A 22,937-nucleotide genomic window follows, 5' to 3' on the forward strand; every position below is an offset into this window, starting at 1 on the left:
CCTTTCTAAGTGTGGTGGTGGAGTGGAAGGTGGTCTCCCCCTCCTGACCACCAGCACTCACCCCGAGTTAAGACCTCCCTTGTTTTCACTTTCACTGTGACCCAGTGGGGAAATAAAGGAAGTGTCAGATCCTTGTGAAAGAGTTACAAAGAAGAGTTTCCATTAAGGTTCCTGACATTCCTCTGTCCCTTACCCTTCACCTTTGCAGTGGGCTCACCAGCTCAGCCATCCTCTCTTGAGCACATGTTGTTTCTGCTTTTGTCCTGAAGCTTCTTACAGAAATGGAGATGTAGGTTTTCTTGAAAAGATTTTTTTTTTTAATTACAGTTTTATTGCGATTCAATTCACATACCATGTAAGGTGTATAATTCAGTGGTTTTGAGTATATTGAGAGTTGTGCAACCATGACTTCTCTTTCAGAACATTTCCATCACCTCAGAAAGAAACTACTCAATAGCATTTACCATATCCTTGTTCTCCGGCAACCACTAGTCTTTTTGTCTCTATGGATTTGCCTAATCTGGAAGTTTCATGTAAATGCAGTCATACAGTATGTGGCCTTTCGTGTCTGACTTCTTTCACTTAATGTGATATTTTCAAGGTTCATCTATGTTGTACCATGTACCAGGACATCATTCCTTTTTATGGCTGTGTAATATTCCTCCCCAAAGGCAGATCAGAGACATAACTAGTGAACTGTCACTGAAATGAGATGAAACGCTTGTACTAACGTGAGTTAAATCCTACTTGTTGTCAGGGTTGTTACCTACAGCCTTTGGGGCTGGTAGCGTCTACCCGTTCAGCTGACCAGAGCCCTGACTTGTGCCAACTGTCCATTCCTGTCCTCAGAGGAATCACAACCCCAAACAGAGGCAGGAGGATAAGGAAAGAAACTACCCCCGTAGTCAGTCTGTGCCATGGGAATGCAACAAAAACACAAGGGAACCTCGGCATTCACTTGAGGGCTATATGTATGCCCTGCGTGTGTTCTATATACGTATACCGTGTGTGTGTGTACCCCACAAACGTGCCAGGGAAGGCAGTGCAGCTGTCCGCAGTGAAACTCTTGAAGAAGAGTTGACACTATGAAAATACCTATGATACAGTAAGGGAAGAAACCCCGAATTTATTTAAAACCGAAATTAAAAAACATTTAAAAACCCCGAATATATTCAGTGATCCCAATTTTATTTTATTTTTTTTAATTTTTATTTTTTAATTTTTTTTAACATTTATTTATTTTTGAGATAGAGACAGACCATGAACGTGGGAGGGTCAGAGAGAGGGAGACACAGAATCTGAAACAGGCTCCAGGCTCTGAGCAGTCAGCACAGAGCCCGACACGGGGCTCAAACTCACGGACCACGAGATCATGCCCTGAGCCGAAGTCAGCCGCTTAACTGACTGAGCCACCCAGGCGCCCCCAGTGATCCCAATTTTATAAACGAAGTACATGTTGCATAGGAAAAAAAGGCACCAGATGTAAACTGTAGTTGTCTCTGGGAAGTGGGAGCTCCTAGTTTTTACTTACTTTCCACTTTTCAGGGACAGAAACTCCTGTTCTTCCACCTCCCTCGGCATCTTCTGTTGAACCTCTTCTTTACCTTTCTTATCATTCTATTTTTAGGACCTCTCTTTATTCTTTTGGGTCATCCACCAGAGTTTTCCTTGGCTCTGTAATGAGTTTTAGAGTGGCTGTGATATTCTAACAGTAACCGCACAAAGGGCAGCTTCATTCAGAGATAAACTCATAATTAGTATCAGTTTTCAATGCTTTCATCACCTATTCAAAGCTACAGAGTGCATACCATAGATTAATGCTGCCATACACATTTTAGAGATAGTGGTACGGGTCTGTCCTAAAGGAACTTTCCTTTGAATGAGATCTAAGACAAATCCAAACATCTAAAAAGTCTCTGTTCATGAGGCAGAGACTGCTCATTCACTGCTGTGTCCCCAGTGCCTAAAAGTAGCATTCATGTTGTAAGTACTCAACACACATTTGTTGGAAGGATACGTGAATACATATATATGTATGCATGTATGACAGCTGTGATTGTTATTATGTGCTGATGGCATCAGTAGGTGAAATTTTATTATTCTATGGGGCCACTCTAGCTGTTTCTGCTTTTTAAAAAGACTGTCTTCCCTCTTTTGTCATTCTTCTGCATGGTTTTACATAGTTGTAGTAATAACCTTCATATAGTGTGGTATTCTATTTTTACTGTCCATTTTAGCATTTCCTTGGTGTTCATTCTTTATGGTTTTTGATGACTGTATAATATTCCATTGAATTGTGTTATGTACCAAACTGTTCCCCTCATCCAGAGTTTTCAATTTTCACTAATGTGTAGAGAACATTTTTTGAAGTGCAAATTAATAAACCTGAATTCCTAGGAGCGAGATGGCAGGATCTTTATTGCCTTTGATACATGTATCTGCCTACTTACCTATCTACCTATTTGCTTATTTTTACCATTGAAACCAAAAAGAAGTAGTATAAATGAGACTTTATACTGAGATATGTTGAGTGATTTTTTTCCCCCAGGGGTTTAGGATAAATCGAATTTAGCTGCATTCCCTAATTTCCCATCACCAGGCTTTTCTAAGTGGCAGTGCCACCCCCACCCCTTTCCATTTCCTAGCCAACCATGGGAAGTCAGTCTTATGACTGATGGCTGGAGGCCCCTCTGCCAAAATCTACTTTTCCTCCAGATTTTTGGGTGGTGGCTTAAAGTTTTTGTTTTTGTTGAATGAAAAAATGTAAGGCCTCTTGAGTCCTTGAGAAAGGAATGACTGGGGGCAAACTCACTTGACAGGGGTCCGAGGGAGGCTGAAATCTATGGTTTGTGAGACTCTCCTGCACATAAGGGAGCTCGTTCTCTAATAGATGAGAAGCTTGGCGGGGGGCATGCACACTTCCCTCTGCTGTTAGATTGGGCTTTCCTCTCACCAGCGTTGAGCCTTGGAGTATGTTCCTTAACTGTGCCTTATTTATTTGCTTATCCACTAAAATGGATGTTGGGTTGTTGGAAGACTTGAAAAGGTTACATTTGGACATGAAAGTACTTGCTTAATCCACGGTTTCGCACGAGGCATTCAAAACTGTTAGCTGCTCTCATCATCAGCCTTGTCCTTTGGTACACCTGAAGGGCCAGTAGGTTTTGTACGCTTTGGGGTACCTTTAGGGAAAGTGCATGGGGCTGTTGGTCAGGGTTGGTGCTCAGCAGACTGTGGCGATGGCGGGTTTGCTTTCTCATTTCCTCCACGTTTAGACTTGGGGGTGGGAGGTGGGTGGTGAGAACCGGGTATGGGCAGTCGGGTGGGTGGAGCTGTGGGAGTGCCCAGCCTCGCTGGGGGTTGATGGGGGCTTGTCTGGACGTGCACTGCGTGGCTTGGCCGATGGCCCCAGCGGCTGCTGGAGGGGCGCGTGCGTGCGTGTGCGTGTATGCGTGCGTGTGTGTGTGTGTTTATGTGTGTGTGTGTTTTGCTGTCTGGCCAGGGAGCCGCCTCTTCGTCCTGCCCTGGTTCTCGTGCGCTGGCGGCTTCGGAGGCAGCTGCTGCGCCTTTCGCCAGGCCTCAGATGTGGTCGGCTCGATTTCCTCCCCGCTGGCCCCTGGCCGGGCCGCCACCGGCTGCTCGAGGCAGGGGCTTCCGTCGGGAGAGCTGGCCGCGTTGGCCACAGATCAGGGGGCGGCGCCTGGACTGGGCTCCCCGCCCCCACCCAGCACGCACCCCGCCAGCTGCCGGGTCGCTCCGGCGGAGGATGGCGCTGCTGGGGGAGGAGGCTTCCGTGCGGGCGCTGCGTGGTGGGGCTTTACCTTGGACCTTGGTGGGAGCACAGAGAGCTACAGAGAACTTTTGATGGGCGGGGAACTTCAGGCTCCTCACCCCACCTCACCCATACCCAGTTTTCCCCTTCAGAGTGCGCTCATCTTGTAGGATTTTTCCTACTTTCTCCCTCCCCTCCCCTCCCCTCCCCTCCCTCCCTCCCTCCCTGTGTGTGTGTGTGTGTGTGTGTGTGTGTGTGTGCGCGCGCGCGCGCGCGCGCGCGTGTGTGTGTTGGGGAGATGGGTAATACAAACAACTCCGTAGCAACAGAAATAGCAAGAAGAAACTTCATCCACAAATTCCTCTCCCTGAAGCCCCCTTCCAGTCTTTGTTCAAGCGTAGTGTGTGTGAGGTTTCAGGTGTGTACCTACTCTATTCTAACACTTTCCCCTTAAATAAAAATCTGATACTTCAAATGAATTATGGGGACTATGAACAAGAAAATATTCCCATTCTATACTACCATGCGATGAGCATTGTTAACATTTCTGCGTATTTTCCCTTGTTGTTTTGTGTGTGTGCACAAGCGTGCATCGTGGACAGAACTGAATTCTTAAATTGGGCAATATTTTGAATCTTGTTTCGTTTTTCCACTTCAAATAGTGTATAAACACTTCCCCGTCATAAAAACCCTCAGGAAGCATCTATTTATGAGTACAAGTACATTCTTGAGTTTCTTTTTTCATTTCAGACATTTCCCTGTGTTTTTATAAAAATGTTCTTTTTTTTTTTTTAACGTTTGCTTATTTATTTTGAGAGAAAGAGCATGCAAGCGTGAGCTGGGCAGGAGCAGAGAGAGAGGGAGAAAGAGAATCCCAAGCAGGCTCTGCACTTGTAGCATAGCCCTGAGCAAACGCTAGGCTGTTTGGACATCCTGGCCCTGGAACTTAGGAACTCTGAGATCATGACCTGAGCTGAAAGCGAGAACCGGTCCCTTCACCGACTGAGCCACCCAGGCACCCCAAAACGTTCTTATTTTTTTTTATCGTTGTAAGCAGTTATACGTGTACTGATGAAGTAGTATGTATTATAATTGTTCTTATGTATTATTTGGGTGTCATCCTTGGGTAGGGACCATGTTCATCTTCTCTGTATCCAATTTTAGTATGTGCTACCAAAGCGAGCACTCTTACATATTATTTGAAACATACTTGACCTAGTGTTTCACGTACGTTAAACAGATAAAGCATGATAATGCACACATGTGAAGTACCTACCCAAGATAAAAACTAGAACATTGCCAACATCACTGAAACCACCTGGGTGTTTCCCCTAGCCCTGTACCCCTTCTTTACCGAGGTTACCAATCCCTTGAATTTTGTGTTTATCATTCCCTTGCTTTAAAAACAAGTTTTAATTACATACATTTTATTAAATCTTATACATTTAATTTTATTTTTTTGTTTGAGCTTTGTAGAATTGATAGTCTATATATAGTCTTCCGAGGCTTACTTTTTTTTTTTTTTTTTAACTCAGTGTAGTTTCTGAGATTTGTTTGTGTTCCTGTGGTTCATTTGTTTGCACTGCTGTATAATATTCTTTTGTCCCTCTGGTTGGTGGGCACTTAAAAGTATTTCCACAATTTGGTTTTTATGAGTAATGCTGCGATGAACCCTTGAGGACACATCTCCTGATGCATGTGTGCAGAGTTTCTCTGGGAGTGGAATTGCAAGATGATGGGGTATGGGTATGTTTAACATTAAAAGAAACACCACAAACCTTTCCAAAATGGTTCTTCTGTTTTGCCCTCTACTAGTGGTGTGTGAGAAAAAAAATTCCTGCTAAACCCACCAGCACTTCGTGTGAAACAAAAGTACCCTTTCATGGGACTTATTAGGTACCTGGTACTATTGTAAGTGTTCTTCACGTGTTAATTTGTTTAATCATGACAACCTTGTGAGGTTAGGTACTGTTATTAACCCCTGATATACAGATGAGGAAACAAAGGCACAGAGAGGTTAACTTTTAACCCCAGATTTACAGGTAAAGGAATGAGACACAGGTTAACTAACTTGTGGAAGTTCACACAGCTAGTGACTGGTGAGGGCAAAATATGAATTAAACAGTCTTTTTTTTCTTCATTTTGAGATCTTGTTCATTTTATTAAAATAAAGTTATTAAAATAAGAGTAAGCTAGATTCCAATTAACCAAGATTGTACTTCAAGTGATGTCTTAGCATCCTGTCCTACCCTAAGTAAACTAAAGAGGCATGCTAATACATGTGCAGAATAACAATTAGGATGAAAGAATGAATATTTATGTACTTTATTTTCCAAAGAAAGGTTGCCATGTGGAAGAAAAGGCCTAAGACAAGTATTCATAAAAGAAATAACAACATATTCTATGGACATTGTACCAGTACTTATTTCAGAAATAGCCAGTGAAGGGCACCTGGGTGGCTCCGTCGGTTAAACATTTGTCCCACTTCGGCTCAGGTCATGATCTTGCGGTTCATGAGTTCGAGCCCTGCGTCAGGCTCTGTGCTGACAGCTCAAAGCCTGGAGCCTGCTTTCGGATTCTGTGTCTCCCTCTCTCTCTGCCCTACCCCACTCGCTCGCTGTCTCAAAAATAAACACTAAAAAAAACACTACTTAAAAGACAAAATATTAAAAAAAAAAATAGCCGGTGACACTAGGAACGATTGGACATTGATGATTTTTCTCTAGTGTATACCAGCAGAATTAAGCTAAAACTAAATGCTATATAGAGAATATAAAATGGAGTCTCACAGTGGTCTTATTTTGTATTTCTCTGATTACTAATGGAGTCGAGTATTTTTTTTTCATATGTTTATTCCCCATTTTCTTTTTGTGAAGAAGAACTAACAAAGCACTTTAAAACCATTCCCCTATTGTTGGGACACTTAAGGTATTTGTAATTTTTTACCGTTAATGCTTCAGGGGAAATCTTTGGCACTTGTAACTTTTTTGTTTCTTTAATTGTCTTATTTTGTTTGCATTTCCTGAAGTGAGATTAGGAATACTTAATGGTTAAAAATCGCTGTGCTTGGGGCGCCTGGGTGGCGCAGTCGGTTAAGCATCCGACTTCAGCCAGGTCACGATTTCGTGGTCCGTGAGTTCGAGCCCCGCGTCGGGCTCTGGGCTGATGATGGCTCAGAGCCTGGAGCCTGCTTCCGGTTCTGTGTCTCCCTCTCTCTCTGCCCCTCCCCCGTTCATGCTCTGTCTCTCTCTGTCCCAAAAATAAATAAACGTTGAAAAAAAAAATCGCTGTGCTCTTCTGGATTGCTTTGTGATCTTGCGAAAGTTACTTAGCCTCTCTGTGTTCAGGGTCCTCATCTGTGGAGGTACATCTCTATCTTGTAGAAGTTTATGATGATTGGAGGAAATAAGTGAGGGGGCAGTGATTAGCATGATGCTCAGCCCGTCTAAAAGTGTTCCACCAGAGTCCTTAGACTTTTCCTAGTTTCTCTTCCCTTCTTCCCTGAAACCACATTGATTACTGTTGGGGCAGAGGGCATGAACAGTGACAGCCTGTGCTTCTGCCAGATATGGTGAGCTCAGGGAATTAGGTCTGAGGTCATCAAGTCTAATTCAGCTTTTTCCCAAGCATCATCCCAGCCATTGAGAGATCTGCTGCATCTGTATCCAATTTGTAGTAGGAAAAAAAAATTAGATTTTAAAGTGTTTTATTGATATGTACATACTAACCACAAGAGCCACTGCCTCCCCCCACCTCATACAGGAACACCCTTTGCCAATACGTGACAGTCTCCAGAAGTTAGACATAACCCCCGAGATTTGCTGTTTGCAGAGAGCTTGGTGTGGAGAGTGCAGACATGGGACCGGGCTAGCCAGTGTGTATACACACACACACACACACACACACACACACACACACACACACGCACGCACATCCCCTGAAAGGGCTCCCCTGAAAGTCTCCTTCCCCACTCACAGATTTGTTTCATCAGTAAATCCCAGGAGGGGAGAATCCTCTTAAGAGATGAATAATTGATCACCTCTAGACGGAGCGTGCCATAAATACAGCCCCTGTGCAATGAGACATTGGGGGAGGGGAGGAAGGGCTTGGCTGCCGACCTCTAGGACTAGGGGAAAGGGCGGAGCTGGGAAGTCCAACCCCCTGAACAGCTGCTGGAGGGCAGAGGAGCTGAGCTGCTGGCAGAGGCGGGGAAGTGCTGGGTGGGGTCTACTGGCCAGCTGGGTGGGGAGCGGCCACCACTGTCTTGGAATCCCACGAGAATTCGTTCTTGGAGATTCCACCGTAGAGGATGCACCCTAGACTGGCCCTACCTCCCAGCCACTGGCCTTTATTGACTGCAGACTTTTTCATCCTGGCTGGATACACCTTCCCAGACAGGTTTCTTCTAACATGGTGTGTAAGTGCTGACGGCCAGCAGAAAACCCTCTGGACTCTGTGCCTCTTATGACTCCTCCTTTCCTAGAGGCCCTGAGATGGTATGGTCAACGAGGACTTTGATCTCTCAAGATGGTAGTCTTTATCTTCTTTCCTTCCTTCTGTTTCCTTTGATAGGGGATTGCTGATTTGGTTTCAGTGTGTTGATAGTCTGAGAGTCAGAAAAGACTTGGAAAAATGTAGTATTTTTCTGCTGCTCTCCCTGTGTTCTAGACAAAATGAGATGTTTGGGGATGTGGTTTCATACTTCTCTGGAGCCCCTCAGGTGGGGAGGGTGGGCTGTTGTTGAATACCTGCAGATGTCTGGGGGACCAGCTATGGGGAATTGGGAGCAGAAGGAGTTGGCTGTAAAGGGGGAGGTGGGAGGAACCTTGGGAATCCCGACTAGGCAGGGTACAGGGACCAATCCCAATAGAGGTTCCTAGACCACTGGAGGGAGACCTGGGTCCCCTCAGGGTTAGAATCATGAGGATGGGCTGGCAATGCTGGATGCACTTGGCAAGTCTTCGTGAAGTGGGGTGAGGGATTAAGACTCTTCTTGGATCTGAGAAGGGGATTTAGTCTGTCTTGTAGTAACAAGCCCCTGTTGTCCCCCCATTGAGGGGCACCGCCAGCTTGGACAAGGCTGAGCTTGGGATGGGTCAGAGCCTTGCTAGTCACACTGTGAGGCAGGGAACGGACTGGGTAAGGTAGGGTATGTGGATCCCTACCTCCACATAAGGTAGGTATGTGGAGGCCAAGGCGAGGTTTTATACCTGGAAAGAGGCCATAAGAAGGGGCCCACTTTTGGTGGGCCTTTCTATGGAGGGCAGAGTTGGGGCAGGCTGTTCCAAGATGAGTTGTCAGGTTCCTAAGTCACTTATGACAAAGGTATTCCTGACGGCACTGGCAGCTTCACGGGCGTCTATAGTGTGAACGTTGTTGCCAGGTGCCCAGTAGAGGAGCCGCCGCCGGCTCTGCCCAGAGCTTCACAGACCCTCTTTTCAAGGCTGCTAGCTGCCAGCTCCTGGGAGGAAGAAGCAGCAGATCTTTCTGAACATCTACTGAGTACTCTGCCAGGTTCTGAAGGTGTGATGGAAGCTTTAGTGCAGGAGCTTGGAGTGTACTTGGTCATACTCCCAGGAAAAGATCCCTGGGGTCTGGGGTCTGGTTCATACCCTGTGGTGGGCAGGACTGGTGAAGAAGGACTTCATCAGGGGCGCTTGGTTCCGTTTCTTGCCCTTACATTTAATCATTTCTTCCCATCACTGTCGTTCATCTTCATCTCCCTGCTGCTGCCTTACTCAGTTCAGGCCCTTACCCTGGTGTCGTCTCCTAACTGGTCTTTAGGCCGCTGGCCTTGTAGCCTACAGTCTGAGTTCCACGGGGACATTTGGTTACCCCTCCTAAAAGGTAAATCAGTTCTGCAGTGAGCCACAGGCCTGTCCTCACCACACTTCATGCTCAAGCAGTGCTCCCTAGCTTAACCTTTCCCTGGGCCTGCAGGCCTTCTCAGGAATCTGTGCTTTTGCATATGCTTCTCCCTCCTCCAGGAATTCCTTCTCCTCCCCCTCCTCCAAAATACCTGCCTATCCCCAAGGCTACTTTGAGTTGAGATCTTTCTTTTTTTTTTTTTTTAAGTAATCTCTATGCCCAACTTGGGGCTCAAAACTCATGACCTCGAGATCAAGGACCACAGGGCTGGGAGAGACGGTGATGAGCATACAATTAATTCTCCCAACAGGTGTCTGAATCCTCCACAGCCTGTCTGCCATGGCTTCCCACTTGAACACCTCCAAGGAGGAAGTGTGGAGACAGGTGGACCTGATTGATTCTAAATTCTGGCTTTATTTCCTATTACCTGTGCATCATGGACAAGTTCCTTAAACTCTCTGAGCCTCAGTTTCTTCATCTGTAAATTTGGGACAGGAATAGCTTTGCAGAGTAGTTTTGCCAGCCAGGTGCCCTCAAAGTGAGACTTTTCCTGACTCCCCTGTTCACCCGCCCAGATAGAAGTGACCCCCCACCCTGGGTTCCACACTGTTTTCACAGCACTCATGTGCTTTGAGGCATTTGTTTATAGTCTGTCTTTTTTCACTTATAAATGTCTTAATGTTCCTGAAATACAGTCTGGTTTTTAATGCCACCCCAAAATTTAGTGGCATAAAGCAATCATTTTATTATGCTCATGGAGCCCTTGGATTCAGAAGTCAGGGAGGATATGGCATGGGAAGCTTGGCTCTGGCCCTTGATGTTTTTAGGGCCTCAGCGGGGGAGGCTCAAAACTTGGAGGTAACTTGACCCCTGGGCTCAAATCCTTGAAGGATTCCTTTACTCACACATTTGGCAGGTGATGCAGCTATTGGCTGGGACTTCTCAGAATGTCAGCTCAGACACCTGCAGGTAGCCTTTGCATGTGGCCTGGGCTACCTCACAGCATAGTGGCTGGGCCTGATAGTGTGCTGGGAGTCTTGAGGGAGGGTGAGGCATCATCAGCAACAGAGATAGTGGCTGAGGTGGGGGCTGGGGGCACATAGAGTTGCTTAAAGGGGACACTGGCAGGTTGACAGTTAGGAAGTGTGCACACACACCAAGCCTCAAATTGGGGCAGGAATGGGGAGGGAGGAGATAGAACAGAGAGGTGTTCTCACTTAGAATTGTTTGGGTCTGGTGACCAGGCACACTGGAAGAACACGGGTGACGTTGGGGTTAGGAACATTGGCGAGCGTAAGCATGCCGGCAAGAATAGGAAATTGGAAAAGGGGCTGTTGTAGGTGGGGAGAGAAGTTCAGTTCTGTTTGAGACAAGCTGGCTCTCTCTCGGCTTGTAACACGTCTCAGAGGTTGGAGCCAGCTGGAGGTTGGTTGAGAGGTCCAGACAAAAAGCAGACGCTGAGGAACATCCTTGGAGTGGCACTTGCTGGAGCCCAGAGGGGAGCAAGGATTGAGAGAGAGAGCTTGGAAGGGTTTAGAGCTGGGGTATTTCTGAACTGAGATTTTGGAAGGGCCTCAACTAGCATCCACCCTCCAGCATTGTCCTGCCTCTCTGCCAGTAATCGCCTGATAACTGTCTTGTTCCTTTTTCAAGTCTCCATTGATAAGGACTTGCTGCCTCCTGGTTGTTAGGGGGGACAAGATTCAGTGCATTAGCATCTCTAAGTTTTAAAAGTCTTCCCTAGGGGCACCTGGGTGGCTCAGTTGTTTAAGCCTCAGACTTCAGCTCAGGTCATGATCTCCCAGCTGGTGGATTTAATCCCAGTGTTGGGCTCTGTGCTGACAGTTCAGAGCCTAGAGCCTGCTTCAGATTCTGTGTCTCTGCTCCCTTCCCTGCTTGCGTTCTCTCTCTCTCTCTCTCTCTCTCTCGCTCTCTCTCAAAAATATATAAATGTAAAAAAAAAATTTTAAGTCTTGCCTAAGTTGAGCCTAAGTTCACTTCTCTAAGGCTTAAAGTCACTCGAAACAGTGTACTGACAGACTTCAGATGTTTAAAGACTTTCATGAATTTATCTTCATTAGAACCCAAAGGGTTCCTCTATGGTTTTGAACTGCCTGGCTTGCTCTGCTTTGTGCCCCCTCAGGGGTAGCCCCAAGGGAAATCCTAGGTCAGGAAGGGACTGGGTGGGCAGAGTGGGGCTGTCAGTACCTGTACTGTGGGTCCTGCTCCAGTCAGGTCATGGCTGTGTATGTGTCCAGCTATGGCTTGCAACCCACTAGTGGACTATAAAATCAATTTACAAGGTTGCAACCTGCCAGAAAGAGAGAGGGAGGGAGGCATTTGTGTGTCTAGTAAGGGGAAATATCTGTCCAACTTGTCATATATGTAAGTGCATAACGGGTCATGTTGTAAGATGCATTTCTTACTGTGGATTGTAGTAAAGAAGTTGGAAAAAATCCCGAGTTATAAGACCTTTTGAAACCGCCAAATCATGGGGCGCCTGGGTGGCTCAGTCGGTTAAGTGTCTGACTTTGGTTCAGGTCATGGTCTTGCAGTTCATGAGTTCAGGCCCCATGTTTGGCTCTGTGCTGACAGCTCAAGAGCCTGGAACCTGTTTTGGATTCTGTGTGTGTGTGTGTCTGTGTGTCTGTCTCCCCCTGCCCCCACTTGTGCTGTCTCACTCTCTCCCTCAAAAATAGACGTTAAAAAAAAATTGAAGTTGCCAAATGATCACTCTGCGTGTATCATCAGCTAGTCTTTCACCTCTTCTGATTCCGAAGACATTTTTTTTAAACACCATTTATTAATGTTTATTTACTTTTTGAGGCAGGGAGAGAGCCTGAGGGGGGAAGGGACAGAGAGAGAGGGTGATACAGAATCTGAAGCAGGCTCCAGGCTCTGAGCCGACAGCGCAGAGCCCGATGTGGGGCTCGAACTCACAAACCATGAGATCATGACCTGAGCTGAAGTCAGCCGTTTAACCGACTGAGACACCCAGGTGCCCCGTCCGAAGACATTTTTATGTGCAGTGCTGCCATCTTTGATTTGTACATACATGATTTGGGGCCTAAGTATAAGACCCTGTTTACCCTGTTAGATTTTTTTTTCTCTCTCCAGCCTGTTGACCTTTTGGCATCAGGTCCTGTCAGTCAACCTATCTCTATCCGTCTTATTTTCAACATTTGACTGTTTAATAAGTGTGCCTTCTCTATTATTCTTGATAAATATGTTGAACAGGACAGTTCTGAGGACAGAGGCCTGTGGCAGACCACTAAAGACCTTCCCCCTCCAGTTGATACACCACTTGAGTTTGAGTGTAGTCATCCTGCCAGTGGTGAGCCAGCCTGTCTGGCCCTGTAATTAATTCTCTGGCCCACGAAGGGATCATGGCAGATCTTAGGAAACTTCAACATCTATAGCCCAAGTTACAAGTGCAAATGCCTGCAAGGGCTTGGCAAGTAACACAAACGAATGAAGTGATCATGAATTCAGGCAATTAATAAGTAACCTCTGACCCCTGGCCTTGGTTTCAAGAAAGCAGTGTCAGATGGCGAGTGTGGGCGTGACCTGGAGTGGTAGCTGTTGCTCTTCTGCCGGGTGAAGTGTGGACCTTTGAGATAATCTGGGTTTCGTGTAAAATTTGATTATTATTTTTTTAGTGTTGGAAAGACAAATAAAAATACTGTGTAGGCCAAACAAAACAGATCTGTGGCTCATTTGGCCTGCAGCCCTTGAACTGCCTTGCTTGCTTGAGTTTGTGACCTGTGAGGCAGGATGTCTCCCCATCCCCTGGTCCGATGACCGTAGGACACAAAAGCAGATTAGTTGGATGTTGATGGCCTTTGGTGAACCTGGCTCTTTGTGGTTCGTTTCCTCAGTCACCCATTCAGAAATCTTACTGGGGCAGACCTCGCTCAGTGGACTAAAGTCGGGAATGATCCCTGCCCTTTTCCCGCCTGAAGACACCTTCTCCTGGCAGCATATTTCTTCCGGGATCACCAGCAGGTGTTGAGGAATGGATCAGTGGGATCCCCTGGCCGAGAAACTGCAGTTTAGAGTTCCTTAAAATCTCCCCACCCATCCTGGCTTTACTTTCCTTCCTTTTTGTGTCCACTCTGCCCTTCTCTTTTTGGTCTGAAGAGCATTTTCTTTCCCAGGAAATTCAGAGGCACAAGCGCCAGCCTAGCCCTTCCTTGTTCTTATTCACAAACCAAAAATAACTTTTTAAATCCTTTTAGTTGTCTTGACCATTTTGGGGAAGCCTCAGCTCACACAGCATTAGTCTTCCTGACACTGTTTTTGTAAATCCATGCTACTCCCTCATGTTTCTTCTGGGTTATGCGTGCTCCTTCTGTCTTTTACACAGAAGCGTGTAAAATTTGGCCACTTCAGACTTTGTAGCCTTTGCTGTCGTGGTAGTTTAGGTTTTGAGAAGGAGGGAAGGGACTACTGGGTGATCAACCACATTCCTAAGGGAAAGGTTTCTTTCCTAGTTCCGCGTTTGGAGAGATAGTCAGGGAAAGGCAGCTTAGTCTGTGGCCAGTGGGGGATGGGAAGCCTTTCCCTGGGCTGCGAGGGTGTTACTCCAGCAGCTGTGGGCAGGAGGTGCAGAAGTGGTTAAGATTTGGACTTTGTCTTGAAGGAGCTAGCATCTGGTGGGAGAGGCAGCTGCTTGAATAATAGTAGGAGCATGTGCAAAGTGCTAATAGAGGCATCTACAAGGTGCTATGGGAGGCTGGGGGAAGGAGCCACAGGTATGTCTGCCAACCAGGTCGGGGAGGAGGTGACATTGAGCTGGTGTTTGAGGATAAGCTAGAGTGGCCCCACAGAGGCTGGGCAGGGCATTCCCGGCAATGAGAACTACACGTGCAAATCTCAGAAAAGTCTGTTGGAAAAGCATGTGAGTCCTTAGTGACCAGAGTTGGAGCAATGACGAGGATGGGGTGGGAACCGTAGGCTGGGCCTCTGCTCACCTCCCGTAGGGCTGATCCCAAATCCCACCTTCCCACCACTGCTTTGGAGCCCAGGATGGCCATGTCTGACAGTCCGGGGACTAGTATCGTTTTAACCCTCTGTTTAATACACTTTATTTTAGTGTTTATAGAAAGGTTGCAAGAAAAGTACCTGGGACTCCCACATACTAAAATGGTTCACATTTCGCTTTGTCATTTTCTTTATATGTGTATATTTTTTATATGCATATAATACTTTTCTGAACCACTTGAGATTGTTAGAGATACTCTGTTCCTTTACCCTGAATACTTCACTGTGTGTTGTCCATGTCCTAAGGACAAAGACATCCTTTTACATAATCAGAGTAAAATAATCCCAAGTCAAGAAGACCGAGATTGACACAGTGTGATCTTATCCACATCCATATTCAAATTGCATCACATGTCCCAATGGTGTATGTTTAAGCTGTTTTCCCCAGTCCAAGATCTAACCCATGAGCATGCATTTCACCATCCTGTGTCTTCAGTAAGCTGAAGATGTTTGCAGAGGTGTTTGTCTTTCTTGTCTTTGAAATTTTTGAAGAAAACAATCCAGGTGCTATCTCGAATGCCCTCCAATTTGGATTTATTTGATGTTTCCTCATAATTAGATTCAGGTTGTACATTTTGGCTGGAGTTCTGTGTGAGTGATGTTATAACCTTCTCAGTGTATCATATCAAGAATCTCATGATGTTGGTTGCAATATTGGTGATGATAACTTTGATCATTCGGTTAAGGTGATGTCTGCCAGATTTCTCTTTACTATTACAACTCAGTGATTTTTGAGGAAATACTTTGAGACCATGTATATATCCTGTGCCCCATCAAGCTTTCACCTGCTAATTGTAGCATCCACTGAGGACTTCCCAAATCCATCATCCCTCCTACATTTTTTTTGTTGGCATTCTGTTGTAAGGAAGAACTTTCCTTTCTGGAGGGATGAATTCTGCAAACTGAATTTCACATTTTTGTATCAGCTTTTAAGTTGCTGGGCTGGGCCACCTGGCTCCTTCCTTTTTATGCCCTCCCCCTTCTGTGTGCTTTGCTGGGTACCAGGTGTATAGGGGTGGTTTTGGGCTTGGGAAGAGGCCTGGATCTTCATCCAGATAGCAACTTGCTTGTTACTGGCATGACCGGCTCGGCAAGAGGTGCTAAGCGCACGCCGTGTCCAATCACCAGTGTTTCCCTTGGGCCTGGCTGGGACTGGGAGTGGGAATGTCATCTTGTCGCCAGCTCTCAGAGCTCAGCCAGGGCTTAAGTGAGGACAGTAACAGGCAGAGAAAAAATACTGTGGGTTCCTTCCCACTGAAAAGCTGTGGCTGACCCCTTGTCCGGGCTGCATTTGTTCATAAAGGCTGCTCGCTCCCTCCCTGTACACACACACACACTGCACACTTACGGCATATTGCTAGTTGGTGTGCTTGGTTAGCTTTCTCTTGACAAAAACCAAAATCAGTGTAGTCCTGGTGTCACTTTGGTTATTGAGAGTTAACGATCTTTTTGGGAACTCCTTAATAAATGCTTGGTTTCTGGGGAGCCTTGTCAGTGTGATTGATCTTAGGCTCTAAAAGGATGTGAGCGACAGAATTCAGAATTCTGGATTAGGACCTTTTAAAGACCTACCTTTCATTTTTGTTGGTGCAGCTAGCTGGGAAAGGAGACATGAAGATGAGTTCAGGTTCAAGCTGTATCAGAGACAGAGTTTGCAAGAAAAGCAGGGTTTAGGTGTGCATCTGAATGGTGTGAAGCAGGACAGTGCATTTCTAATATTATGGCTCATCTTTTTCCTCTTTTTCTCTCTCTCTTTCTTTCTTCAGACAGGCTCAGAGCTCAGCCCAGTTGATGGACCTGTTCCAGGTCAGATGGACTCAGGGCCAGTGTACCATGGGGACTCACGGCAGCTAAGCGCCTCAGGGGTGCCGGTCAATGGTGCTAGAGAACCCGCTGGACCCAGTCTGCTGGGGACTGGGGGTCCTTGGCGAGTAGACCAGAAGCCCGACTGGGACGCTGCCCCAGGCCCAGCTCACACTGCTCGCCTGGAAGATGCCCACGATCTGGTGGCCTTTTCGGCTGTGGCCGAAGCTGTGTCCTCTTATGGGGCCCTTAGCACCCGGCTTTATGAAACCTTCAACCGTGAGATGAGTCGCGAGGCTGGGAACAACAGCAGGGGACCCCGGTCAGGGCCCGAGGGCTGCTCTGCTGGCAGCGAAGACCTGGACACACTGCAGACGGCCCTGGCCCTCGCTCGGCATGGCATGAAACCGCCCAACTGCAACTGCGATGGCCCAGAATGCCCTGACTACCTCGAGTGGCTGGAGGGGAAGATCAAGTCTGTGGTCGTGGAGGGAGGGGAAGAGCGGCCCAGGCTCCCAGGGACTCTACCTTCTGGTGAGGCTGGCCTCCCAGCACCCAGCACCAGGCCACTCCTCAGCTCTGAGGTTCCCCAGATACCTCCCCCAGAGGGCCTGCCCCTGTCCCAGAGTGCCCTGAGCATCGCCAAGGAAAAGAACATCAGCCTGCAGACAGCCATCGCCATTGAGGCCCTCACACAGCTCTCCTCTGCCCTCCCTCAGCCTTCCCACTCCTCCTCCCAGGCTTCTTGCCCCCTCCCTGAGGCCTTGTCCCCTCCTGCCCCTTTCCGGTCTCCCCAGTCCTACCTCCGGGCCCCCTCGTGGCCTGTGGTCCCCGCTGAAGAGCACGCATCCTTTGCTCCTGATAGCCCTGCCTTCCCTCCAGCAACTCCTAGGACAGAGTTTCCTGAAGCCTGGGGCACTGATACCCCACCAGCAACTCCACGGAGCTCTTGGCCCATGCCCCGCCCAAGCCCTGACCCCATGGCTGAACTGGAGCAGTTGTTGGGCAGCGCCAGTGATTACATCCAGTCAGTATTCAAGCGGCCTGAGGCCCTGCCCACCAAGCCCAAGGTCAAGGTGGAGGTGCCCTCTTCCTCCCCAGCCCCGTCCCCATCCCCCATGCTCCAGAGGGAGGCTCCCGCCGCACCCGCAGAGCCCGACACCCACCAGAAGGCCCAGACCGCCCTGCAGCAGCACCTTCACCATAAGCGCACTCTTTTCCTGGACCAGGCCCACGATGGCTCCTTCCCCCCTCCCACGGAGCCTCCTGCTCCGGGCTGGTGGGCTCCACCAAGTTCACCTGCCCCACGGCCTCCAGACAGACCACCCAAGGAGAAGAAGAAGAAGCCCCTGGCACCAGCTGGAGGTCTCGTGGGAACCGAGAAAGCCGCCCTTGGGATCAAGCCCAGTGTCCGGAAGCCCATTCAGATCAAGAAGTCCAGGCCACGGGAAGCACAGCCTCTCTTCCCGCCTCTGCGGCAAATTGTCCTGGAAGGGCTGAGGTCCCCAGCCTCTGAGGATGCGCAGGCACATCCACCTGCCCCTGTCCCAGCTTCACAGGGCTCTGCTGTCCCCTTGCCCCCAGAACCTTCTCTTGCGCTATTTGCACCTAGTCCCTCCGGGGACAGCCTGCTGCCCCCTACTCAGGAAATGAGGTCCCCTAGCCCCATGGTGACCCTGCAGCCGGGCTCTGCCGGCCCTCTTCCCCCTGCCGATGACAAGCTGGAAGAGCTCATCCGGCAGTTTGAAGCTGAATTCGGGGATAGCTTTGGGCTTCCCGGCCCCCCATCTGTGCCCATTCAGGACCCCGAGAGCCAGCCAACATGTCTCCCAGCCCCCGAGAGTCCTTTTTCTACCCGTTCCCCCAAGCAAATCAAGATCGAGTCTTCGGGGGCTGTGACTGTGCTCTCAACCACCTGCTTCCATTCAGAGGAGGGAGGCCAGGAGGCCACACCCACCAAGGCCGAGAACCCACTCACACCCACCCTCAGTGGCTTCCTGGAGTCACCTCTTAAGTACCTGGACACACCCACCAAGAGTCTGCTGGACACACCTGCAAAGAGAGCCCAGGCTGAGTTCCCCACCTGCGATTGTGTCGGTAAGTCCACCTGGGTGTCAGGGAAAGGCGAAGCCTGGTGGGCTCATTCTGTCGTTTGGCAAACGTTTACTGTGTGCGAGTCGTTCTCTTGAGGGCTGGGGACACAGAAAAGAGCTCACACGCTAATGGAAAAGACATTGAAAGAAACAGACAGTGATGGGGCATGTCAGTGGAGGTGGGCATGGGCGCTTTGTCGCCCAGATGGAGGCAAAGGCATCGTAGAGGAGGTGGTGGTCCTTGTGTGTTGAGGCCTGAGCCTAGTGGCTGTGAGGGGGTGGGGCTTATTTGGACTGCTCTTGGTCTAGGGGGAGCAAAAGGAGAGGAGTACATGTGGGTAGGAACAAAAGGTGGCCTGAGATGCAGCCAGGGGCCAGGTCTTGCACAGCATAATGAGCTGAGGTCAGGAGTCTGACTTGATCTTATAGGTAATAGTGACCTCCTGAGGGTTTTAAAGCAAGTAATGATCTGTCACTTTGTGCTTCTGAAAGACTTCTCAGAAGTCTGAAAGTTCTGAAAGACTTTTCTAGCTTGTGGTGAAGAGGAAAGCCTGCCTGGTGGGGGAACCTAATAAGAAAGGTGTCAGGAGCCAAACAAGAAATAACAATGGCCTGACTGAGAGAGCAGGTGGGTGGAGGGCCTCTCAGGAGGAGGACGTATGGGGTTAGGACAGCCCAGGTCTCTACCTTGGTGGTGCTGGTCCCCAAAAACATATTTGGAGGAGGGATGAGTTTGGGTAGGCTGAAAGCCTAGAGCTCTGAGCTGTGGGTTTGGACATAGTTAGCATCAGGTGGTGGCTGAAGCCTAATGGGTAAGAGCACTGAGGAATTGGTCCATTTCTGAGCCTTGCCTTCCAGTGAAAACACAGCGAAGGCTACGAGGACCGCTCCTGGGAGCTTCTGTGTCGGGAGGTCAGTGACGTTATCAGGAAGCCCCAGGTCTATGCTAGGCTGTGACTCTGCTATTTATGAAGCGTTCTGTAAAAGATGTGTTTCAGGTGTTGCTCAAAAAGCACATGGATGCTGGTGAGGAGCATGCTGAAATTCTTGTGATTTTATGATACACAAAACAAGTCTTACAAAAAGTCTGTGTTCTCTGCGTATTAAAATAAATTAATATTAGGTCAATTGTGTGACTAGTTGGGATGCTGTGTCCTTGTCAGGAAGGAGGAGCTGGGCTGTCCTGCCCACTCCAGCTACCCCAGACTCCTGTAGTCCAGATAAGGAATCACTTGGGGAACAAGGGCAAGTTGGCCCCCATATTTCTGTCTGAGAGCGCACAGAAGTGGAGGGTCCTGCCAAATGCTCACAGACATGTTTTGGGATTGTGGCCCCGTCGACGGCTAACCCTGTTCATCCTTGGATCTTAATAATGAGATGCCTTTGGGGGCCTCCTTATTTCTCAACATTTTGGAGAGGCTTGTTCTGATCATAGGAATTGGGCCCTTCCCTTTGCCCTTTTCTTTCTTTGCCTTGGTGTGTATCTGTCCCATCTGCCTGATACTTAGTACATTGTTAGGTATTTCTTCCTCTGCAGAGTAGGACATAACCTTACATAATGCTTAGGCCATAGTTGGTCCTTACTAAACATATTAAGGGGCACCTGGGTGGCTCAGTTGGTTAAGTGTCTGTCTTAGGCCTACGTCATGACCTCGCCGTTCCCGAGTTCGAGCCCCGCGTTGGGCTCTGTGCTGACAGCTCAGAGCCTGGAGCCTGCTTCAGATTCTGTGTCTCCCTCGCTCTCTGCCCCTCCCCCACTCATGCTTGCTCGCGCGTTCTCTCTCTCTCTCTCTCTCAAAAATAAACATTAAAAATATATATATTAATTGGTAATATATCTATATGTGTATATTGTTGGGGCGTCTAGGTGGCTCAGTTGGTTAAGTGTCTGACTTTGGCTCACGTCATGATCTCATGGTTAGTGCGTTCAAGCCTCACGTCAGGCTCTGAGCCTGATTCGGATTCTGTGTTTCCCCTCTCTCTCTTTGCCCCTCCCCAGCTTCTTTGGGTGCTCGCTCTCTCCCTCTCTCTCTCTCAAAAATAAATTAAAAAAATATTTTAAAAAGAAATATTTTGTTGAATTCAATTATATGGATGTGATATTTGATCGAACTAGTTTTTGGGGGGTTTTTTGGTTTGTTTTTTTGAGAGAGGGTGCAAGTGAACAAAGGGCAGAGAGAGAGAGAGGGAGAGAGAGAGAGAGAGAATCCTTCGAGGGGCAGGGAGGGAGAGAGAGAGAAGTGGGGCTCATCTGAAGCAGGGCTGGAGCTCACCCGATGTGGGACTCGAACTCACTGACCATGAGATCATTACCTGAGCTGGTCAGATGCCTAACCGAGTGAGCCACCCAGGTGCCCTTGATCAAACTAGTTTTTTAAATTTGAATTCTGGGGTGCCTGGGTGGCTCAGTCGGTTAAGTGTCTGACTTTGGCTCAGGTCATGATCTCACGGCTCATGAGTTCGAGCCCCGCATTGGGCTCTGTGCTGACAGCTCAGAGCCTGGAGCCTGTTTCAGATTCTGTGTCTCCCTTTCTCTCTGACCCTCCCCCGTTCATGCTATGTCTCTGTCTCAAAAATAAATACACATTAAAAAAATTTTTTAAAAAGAAATTTGAATTCTAACTCCATCACTTCCTCGTGCACAAAATAAAAAGATAATAGTATCCCCCTCACCAGGGCTGTTGGAAGGTTTAAATTAGTTGAAATGTATAAAGCACTTAGAATTGTGTCTGGCACATTGTAAACACTATAAGAGTGTTAGCTGTCACCGAGCCTGTTGAGTGCAGTAAGGCAAGAGAAAGAAGTAAAAATATACGTGTTACAAAGGAAGAAAAGTATTGGCCATTACTTTATTCATCAGTCATTTGTTGATTACTAGTTCTGTACTAACTACCGTTAAGGATAAAAATTAGGAGACATGGTTCCTCTCTGAAGGACTCTGTGGTCTGCTTGAAGAGACAACAGAAACAATAAGATATTCAGTCACCCATTCAACAGCTGTTGGCCCAGTGCCTGTGCAGTCATAATGGATGTGGCTAAACGGTAAGAGCCAAGAGCGCTCCGAAACCCCGGGCTTGGTTGTTGTTAGGGAGGGTCATGTTTTCTTTTGGAAACTCTTGTTCCAGGCTGGGTTTTGAAACATGTAGTGAACACCGATGGGGAGAGGGGAGACGGTGGCCACTGAAGTCCCAGGCGTGTGTGAGCACCGTGTTCGGGGCAACAGAGCAGGCTGGCAGGCAAGCCGGCAGGCCGGTAGCACAGGGGTGGACCCGAACCCTCAGGGCCCCACATTCCATCAGAGAGGACAAGTCTCAGCTTGAAGCTGGAGAGCAGAGGAGCAGGGAGGAGAGTGTCGGCATCACAGACACCAGGCAGTAGCAATGCCAGCAGCTGTTGCCTCTCAGCCCGGAAGGCGGGGCAGTGGGCGAGAGATAAGGGGAGTGGAGAGTCCTACCACCAGTCATTTATTGTTCTGGTTCGTGTTTTATCTGCATCTCATCCTAAACAGAGAATTAGAACCAAACCTACCTCGTGGTGTTAAATGTTAAATTATGGGGTAATGCTTAGTTGGAAACAGTGTACACACCTATACGGTACATAAATGATCATCTCACCTACATAAAAAAAAAAAGGTGGGGGGCACCTGGGTGGCTTAGTCAAGCGACCGACTTCAGCTCAGGTCATGATCTCATGGTTCATGGGTTTGAGCCCCGCGTTGGGCTCTGCACTGACAGCTCGGAGCCTGGAGCTTGCTTTGGGTTCTGTGTCTCCCAGTCTCTCTGCCCCTCCCCTACTCACTGTGTTCACGCGCACACGCGTGCGCACTCTCTCTCAAATAAAAACATTTGAAGAAAAAAAAGGAAAAAGAAAAAGAATGGAAGGAAATACATCACTAGTGGTTGTCTCTGTGGTCAGACAGTGGCTGACTTTTCCCTTATATGTTTTCTGAGCTTTCTATAATAAAACATGCATTTTATAATCAAGAAATGTTTTGACAGTGTATCCTGGAAGTAGCTTGGAAGATAGATTGGTGAAGGGTAATAGCCTGTGGCAGAAAACTGGTTAGGAAGCTATTGAGAATAATAATAATAATAATAGTAGTAGTAGTAGTAGTAATGGTAATAGTAATAATAATATTTATGAAACATTTGCTCTATTCCAGGCACCGTGCCAAGTTCTTTACAGTTAGTCATTTCATCCTAATAGTATCTATATGAAGGGGGTACTGTCAGTAGTTCCATCTTAATGATGAAGGAAACAAACTCAGATTCAGCAATTTACCCAGGTCCACATCTAGCACATGGTAAAAGTGAGATTTGAACCTAGGCAGTTGGACTCTTAAATTGTTTAATTGAGAA

At 47.8% G+C, this 22,937-nt stretch overlaps 1 protein-coding gene and 1 pseudogene across 6 annotated transcripts in view; one reads left to right on the top strand and one right to left on the bottom strand.

Annotated features, from left to right (window-relative positions):
* Window positions 1–22,937, top strand: part of TET3 (tet methylcytosine dioxygenase 3) — a 106,622-nt gene that overhangs the window by 37,088 nt on the left and 46,597 nt on the right. For all 6 annotated transcript variants that reach the window (XM_019827426.3, XM_019827427.3, XM_023251777.2 and 3 more), the window contains one exon: window positions 16,450–18,583. In XM_019827426.3, the coding sequence (XP_019682985.1) occupies window positions 16,450–18,583 (2,134 nt within the window). The remainder of the gene's footprint in view (window positions 1–16,449; window positions 18,584–22,937) is intronic.
* Window positions 4,858–4,956, bottom strand: LOC111559933 (annotated as a pseudogene).

Source organism: Felis catus, chromosome A3, assembly GCF_018350175.1.
Source record: "Felis catus isolate Fca126 chromosome A3, F.catus_Fca126_mat1.0, whole genome shotgun sequence".
Lineage (NCBI taxonomy): Eukaryota > Metazoa > Chordata > Mammalia > Carnivora > Felidae > Felis > Felis catus.